The 7,056-nt window shown below is 42.2% G+C and overlaps 1 protein-coding gene across 2 annotated transcripts; it reads left to right on the top strand.

Moving 5' to 3' along the window:
* The first annotated feature begins 2,793 nt into the window (after positions 1-2,793).
* Positions 2,794-5,738, top strand: MANSC1 (MANSC domain containing 1). 2 transcript variants are annotated; one of them, XM_075848111.1, is made up of 4 exons: positions 2,794-2,846; positions 2,924-3,194; positions 3,366-3,506; positions 4,327-5,738. In XM_075848111.1, exons 2-4 carry the CDS (start codon positions 2,996-2,998, stop codon positions 5,391-5,393), a joined length of 1,407 nt encoding a protein of 468 aa, XP_075704226.1. In that variant the 5' UTR covers positions 2,794-2,846; positions 2,924-2,995; the 3' UTR covers positions 5,394-5,738. The 2 variants fall into 2 exon arrangements, with proteins under 2 accessions (XP_075704226.1, XP_075704227.1); XM_075848112.1 differs by having other exon boundaries at positions 2,802-2,850.
* The last annotated feature ends 1,318 nt before the right edge of the window (positions 5,739-7,056 follow it).

The raw sequence follows: 7,056 nt of genomic DNA, 5'->3' as shown, positions 1-7,056 counted from the left end.
ATATACAAGAATATAACTACTATAATACTGTCCGCTGTATACAAGAATATAACTACTATAATACTGCCCCTATATACAAGACTATAACTACTATAATACTGCCTCCTATATGCAAGAATATAACTACTATAATACTGCCCCTATATACAAGAATATAACTACTATAATACTGCCCCTATATACAAGAATATAACTACTATAATACTGCCCCTATATACAAGAATATAACTACTATAATACTGCCCCTATATACAAGAATATAACTACTATAATACTGCCCCTATATACAAGAATATAACTACTATAATACTGCTACAATATACAAGAATAGAACTACTATAATGCTGCCCCTATATACAAGAATATAACTACTATAATACTGCCCCTATATACAAGAATATAACTACTATAATACTGCCTCCTATATACAAGAATATAACTACTATAATACTGCTCCTATATACAAGAATATAACTACTATAATACTGCCCCTTATATACAAGAATATAACTACTATAATACTGCCCCCTATATACAAGAATATAACTACTATAATACTGCTCCTATATACAAGAATATAACTACTATAATACTGCCCTATATACAAGAATATAACTACTATAATACTGCTCCCTATATACAAGAATATAACTACTATAATACTGCTCCTATATACAAGAATATAACTACTATAATACTGTCCCTATATACAAGAATATAACTACTATAATACTGCTCCTATATACAAGAATATAACTACTATAATACTGCTACAATATACAAGAATATAACTACTATAATGCTGCCCCTATATACAAGAATATAACTACTATAATACTGCTCCTATATACAAGAATATAACTACTATAATACTGCCCCTTATATACAAGAATATAACTACTATAATACTGCCCCCTATATACAAGAATATAACTACTATAATACTGCCCCTATATACAAGAATATAACTTCTATAATACTGCCCCCTATGTACAAGAATATAACTACTATAATACTGCCTCCTATATACAAGAATATAACTACTATAATACTGCTCCTATATACAAGAATATAACTACTATAATACTGCCCCCTATATACAAGAATATAACTTCTATAATACTGCCCCCTATGTACAAGAATATAACTACTATAATGCTGCCCCTATATACAAGAATATAACTACTATAATACTGCTGCTATATACAAGAATATAACTACTATAATACTGCCCCTTATATACAAGAATATAACTACTATAATACTGCCCCCTATATACAAGAATATAACTACTATAATACTGCCCCTATATACAAGAATATAACTTCTATAATACTGCCCCCTATATACAAGAATATAACTACTATAATACTGCCCCTATATACAAGAATATAACTTCTATAATACTGCCCCCTATATACAAGAATATAACTACTATAATACTGCCCCTATATACAAGAATATAACTACTATAATACTGCCTCCTATATACAAGAATATAACTACTATAATACTGCTCCTATATACAAGAATATAACTACTATAATACTGCCCCCTATATACAAGAATATAACTTCTATAATACTGCCCCCTATGTACAAGAATATAACTACTATAATGCTGCCCCTATATACAAGAATATAACTACTATAATACTGCCTCCTATATACAAGAATATAACTACTATAATACTGCCCCTATATACAAGAATATAACTACTATAATACTGCTCCTATATACAAGAATATAACTACTATAATACTGCCCCTTATATACAAGAATATAACTACTATAATACTGCCCCCTATATACAAGAATATAACTACTATAATACTGCCCCTATATACAAGAATATAACTTCTATAATACTGCCCCCTATGTACAAGAATATAACTACTATAATACTGCCCCCTATGTACAAGAATATAACTACTATAATACTGCTCCCTATATACAAGAATATAACTACTATAATACTGCCCCCTATATACAAGAATATAACTACTATAATACTGCCCCTATATACAAGAATATATCTACTATAATACTGCCCCCTATATACAAGAATATAACTACTATAATACTGCCCCTATATACAAGAATATAACTACTATAATACTGCCCCCTATATACAAGAATATAACTACTATAATACTGCTCCTATATACAAGAATATATCTACTATAATACTGCCCCCTATATACAAGAATATAACTACTATAATACTGCCCCTATATACAAGAATATAACTACTATAATACTGCCCCCTATATACAAGAATATAACTACTATAATACTGCCCCTATATACAAGAATATAACTACTATAATACTGCCTCCTATATACAAGAATATAACTACTATAATACTGCTCCTATATACAAGAATATAACTACTATAATACTGCCCCTATATACAAGAGTATAACTACTATAATACTGCCCCTATATACAAGAATATAACTACTATAATACTGCTCTATATACAAGAATATAACTACTATAATACTGCTCCCTATATACAAGAATATAACTACTATAATACTGCCCCCTATATACAGGAATATAACTACTATAATACTGCCCCCTATATACAAGAATATAACTACTATAATACTGCTCCTATATACAAGAATATAACTACTATAATACTGCTCCTAATATACAAGAATATAACTTCTATAATACTGTTGTGGTCTGTAGGACTGAGCAGGTGGAGTATTCCTATATTTCTTTGCTGCTCTTCGTCCTCCGCCTCGCCTGCTTTATAACCTTTCTCGTGTTTTGTTATTTTACAGGTGCAGGTTCTGGTGGAGTGATGTGCGGTGCCGCTCTGTAGGTGCTCTGAGTAGGTACTTTCTACGTTTGTGGCTTTCGCTCAGCGTTTTCTTTCTGGCGTTTTTAGTTATTTTCCGTTTCTTTCAGGGTTTGTTACTTCGCTCTGTCATGTGACTGCGTTCTGGATCCACAGACTCCTCCCCCTCATGTTTCGGTGTCATGGACGTCTCTACGCTCGGCCTCCTCTCTGCTCTGCTTCTTGTGACCGTCTCTGGCACCCAGAAATGTGTCCCTCAGGCCCTCCCGGATATGGTGATTGACATTAACGAGGCAGTGGCGCGCGGCGCCCGTTTCACCGACCCGTTAAGCGTGGGCAGCGTGGCGGAGTGTCTGGCCGCCTGCTGTATGGACCGGGGAGGTGAGGATTTTTCTGCACGTGTGAAATGCGAGATACGAATGCGCCTCGGACATAATCTTCTGGTGATGGGGGACGGTCTATTTCATCGGTCCGCCGTCATTGCGCCAATTCTGTTTTGGTTTGGTCCAGTTCACTCTTTAGATGCCAGTAACGTGTTTTTCTGTTTTCCAGGGGATCGGGACTGTAATCTTCTCGTCTTCGACGCCAGAAAGGGCCGCGGACGGCAGAACTGTTACGTCTTCCACTGCCCCACGCTGGACTCGTGCCCCTTGTTGCCCAGTCCAGGGGTCCTCAGTTACAGCTTCTGGTCAGGTCAGTGACTCCTGAGATCGCAGACCCCTCTGTCCTTCCCACTTTCCATAGCCCAGACGCCCATTGTTATATTGAGGGTTATACAAGTTGCGCCCCCTAGTGGTGAGTCCGAATTCTGAATCCTCTAATGTTTGGAAGTCCTGACACCGCTTCTCCTTTCCTGCCGGTTTTTACTAACATCTGCATCGGAAAAGCTGGGTTATTGCCACTGTTTTGCAGGGTTTGTCACCCAACTTTCCCATAGCCCTAAAATCAAACCCTGTTCAATCACGACGCAGTCTGACATCCGCAGATTTGCTCTTCTGCACTTGCCCGTTGTGCGCCCCTCTTCTCCTCGCCCCGTTTGCAACACGTTTCAGGAAGGAAAACGTAAAACTGTTTAGGATTTCAGGGACCTGAGCTTTTATTAACCCCACTTTTTCCAGAAACCACGACGCATCCCTCGTCACCACAATTATCATCCACTGTGCACACGTTTCTCTGTCCTTTCTGTATCTTGGAAAGCTGGGTGATTAACCTCTGCAGCAATATGTCCCATACGTAGTTTCATAACTACATATATTTGCCATTCAGGACTCCTGGAAAGCTGAGTGACAACCATTTTGCCACAGACCCAGCTTTCCTAGACACGCTTGCCTTGAGGGACGTGTTGCCAGGCAGATTTGCTATTCAGGTGTCTGGGAAAGCTGGGTGTCAACCGTATAGGGGGCTGAAATGAACGCCCTTCTGGTTCTCGCCCTGAGCAGGGTCTGTACAGTTCCGTTGTTTTCCTTCCACTTATTGATTTGTTGGAGATTATAATTGTTTTTTATTATTCCAGAAACTTCTCACCCGGTGAAATCCGAACCTGTCAAAGGGCAGAAGCCGAAGTCTAGTGATGGCAGCAAAGTGCAGGGTCCCAGGAAGGAGTCCGGCGCCGCAGATAAGGAGCCCGGTCCACTTGACCAAGGTAGCAAACAAGCCGACGCTGTTGTTGCCTCGCAGGGATCAGCCAAAAACTATACTAAGGAGGGAGCGGCCGGTGCTTCCAAAAGCATCACCACCCAACTCCTCCACCTGGCGGATAAAATCGAACAACACCTGGAAAAGATGGAGTCCGACCCCCAGGTTCACCACCCCTCCCCCACTGCTGCCATCACCCCCACTATCCGAATGGCAACCATCCCTGTCCATAGAGAAGTGAAGACAGTGCCCGCCAAGGCGCCGAAAGCCGGCAGAGTTGAAGATGCCAAGTCAGCGGGCACAGCGCCCAACAGAACTTCGCCCAGACTCCGCACCGCTGCCCCTCAGCCCGTGCCCACTACAAAGGCCGATCTCATAGAGCCCCCCGCCGCTTCCCAGGATGTAAGAGATGCAAAAAAAGTGCCCAGCTCCGATGTCAAGAGCGCCAAGGTGCCAGGCAGCGATCACACAACCAACAATAGCTCAGCCAAGGAGATGCCAAAGAAGGTCGTTCACCCCCCGATCCACACAGAGGTGCCGACACTCAGGACTGTCCATCACACCAGCCCCCCCCAGATGGCGACTCACTCCACGCCGTTACAGACTTTACCCCGGAAGGGCACAAATCTTAGCGCCAAGACTAACGATCATCCGTCCACAGGAGACGAGGGAGAGACGCCCGGGGGAGTTCTGCCTGAAACCCGTCCCCCACTAGAACCTCCTGTCAATCTGAAGGAAGCGTCCAGGACAGCGGGCAGTGCGGGGGCTAAGAGCGCCTTTCCCCTGCTGGAGGATAAGAGCGGCTTGGTGGCGGCGCTGGTTTTCGGGATGTTGTTTCTCATGGTGGTGATCGGCCTGGTCAGCCGCAAGGTGTCGGAGGCTCGGCGCCGGCATCGATACACCAAACTGGACTATCTAATCAATGGGATGTATGTGGACACCTGAGGTGGGCAGCATGAACAGGGCACTGCCCCTCACCCAAATACTGCCCATATTGACGTGTGGGGGAGGGGGAATTCATCACATGACTCCTGCGCAATATGGCGGCACATTAATTTGATGGCGTCCAGTTTGATCGACCCAACTTTTCTGCCACCAACTTCTGTGTCTGCCATAGAGGACGGTAGAAATCCGGGGCACCAGTGGCAGTTGCGCAATATTTACAGTCCTTGCGTTCCGGGAGACGGACGTTCACCTCGCGGTGAGGACGGAGCTGGACGTACAAGAAATCATTTTGGGAAATATCGAGTGGAGAAAATCCGTAAATAAAAGTCCTGGAGTTGTTTTCTGTCACGTTGTTAAGATCTATTCCTCCGATACTTGGTTCTATCTGGTTCTGGAAAAGCTGGGTGACACCTAAGAGATTGTTACCCAACTTTCCTAGAATCCACAACGGCAGATCCTAGTTATGCAGCAGGACATCAACCAATTGCATTCTGTTTCATAACTTTTTTCCATTCAGGACTCCTGAAAAGCTGAGTGATGACCAATAGACTTATTATTACACCTCCTATAGGACTTGGTCACCCAACTTTCCTAGAATTCTGAATGACAAAACCTGTCCAGTTATGTAATGACACCTCTCTATATCCTGCTAGCAGCCGGTCCTGGCATTGATCCATCAACTCCAAATACTGAGGAGCCGGGAACCCCAAGACCCTAGAAAAAGGAAATTGTAAGATGTACCCCATTATATGTACGGTATTCATTGTGACCACCCCGAGAATGTGACTGCACCGGAACAATGGGCTCAGAGGCCGATGCCTCACTGAGGCGCGAGGCACAGGGATCCCATTAATGGCTCAGGAATTGATCACAGGATCTTTTCTATAGTCACCCCGGCACCGCCCTACACATTATCTGCACGGCCTGTATACATATGTAGCGGCTGCGGGGTTTCCTGTCATATAGATAATCCTGATACGGGGAGGGGGAGTGGATGTTGCAATAAAGTTCTGCTGCTTGTAATGTGATCTGCAGTAAATGGGTGGAGCAAATAGATACACCCACTTCCCCATTCTGACCAATCGTCACTGCCCATGAAGACAGAAAAAGTGATGGAAGAGACAGGAAAGAAATAGAGACGTTGTTACACCGAAGGAAACAGGTCACATATAGAATAATCTCCAGAAACTGTGCGGTCACTGTGTACATTCATTACTTATTCTGTATTATACTCCAGAGCTGCACTCACTATTCTGCTGGTGGAGTCACTGTGTACATACATTACATTACTTATCCTGTACGGATCCTGAGTTACATCCTGTATTATACTCCAGAGCTGCACTCACTATTCTGCTGGTGGAGTCACTGGGTACATACATTACATTACTTATCCTGTACTGATCCTGAGTTATATCCTGTATTATACTCCAGAGCAGCACTCACTATTCTGCTGGTGGAGTCACTGTGTACATACATTACTTATCCTGTACTGATCCTGAGTTACATCCTGCATTATACTCCAGAGCTGCACTCATTATTCTGCTGGTGGAGTCACTGTGTACATACATTACATTACTTATCCTGTACTGATCCTGAGTTATATCCTGTATTATACTCCAGAGCTGCACTCACTATTCTGCTGGTGGAGTCACTGTGTATATAC

This window comes from Rhinoderma darwinii, unplaced genomic scaffold, assembly GCF_050947455.1.
Source record: "Rhinoderma darwinii isolate aRhiDar2 unplaced genomic scaffold, aRhiDar2.hap1 Scaffold_1889, whole genome shotgun sequence".
NCBI classification, from domain to species: domain Eukaryota; kingdom Metazoa; phylum Chordata; class Amphibia; order Anura; family Rhinodermatidae; genus Rhinoderma; species Rhinoderma darwinii.
Note: the sequence above shows the minus strand (reverse complement) of the source record. Positions and strands in the feature narration are given on the sequence as shown.

What these genes read in the sequence shown, in the direction of transcription:
- MANSC1 (XM_075848111.1), top strand. Translation starts at nt 2,996, where the DNA reads ATGGACGTCTCTACGCTCGGCCTCCTCTCTGCTCTGCTTCTTGTGACC. An exon ending in CTGCTGTATGGACCGGGGAG is followed by an intron (nt 3,195 to 3,365) that starts GTGAGGATTTTT and finishes TCTGTTTTCCAG; the next exon opens with GGGATCGGGACTGTAATCTT. An exon ending in CAGTTACAGCTTCTGGTCAG is followed by an intron (nt 3,507 to 4,326) that starts GTCAGTGACTCC and finishes TTATTATTCCAG; the next exon opens with AAACTTCTCACCCGGTGAAA.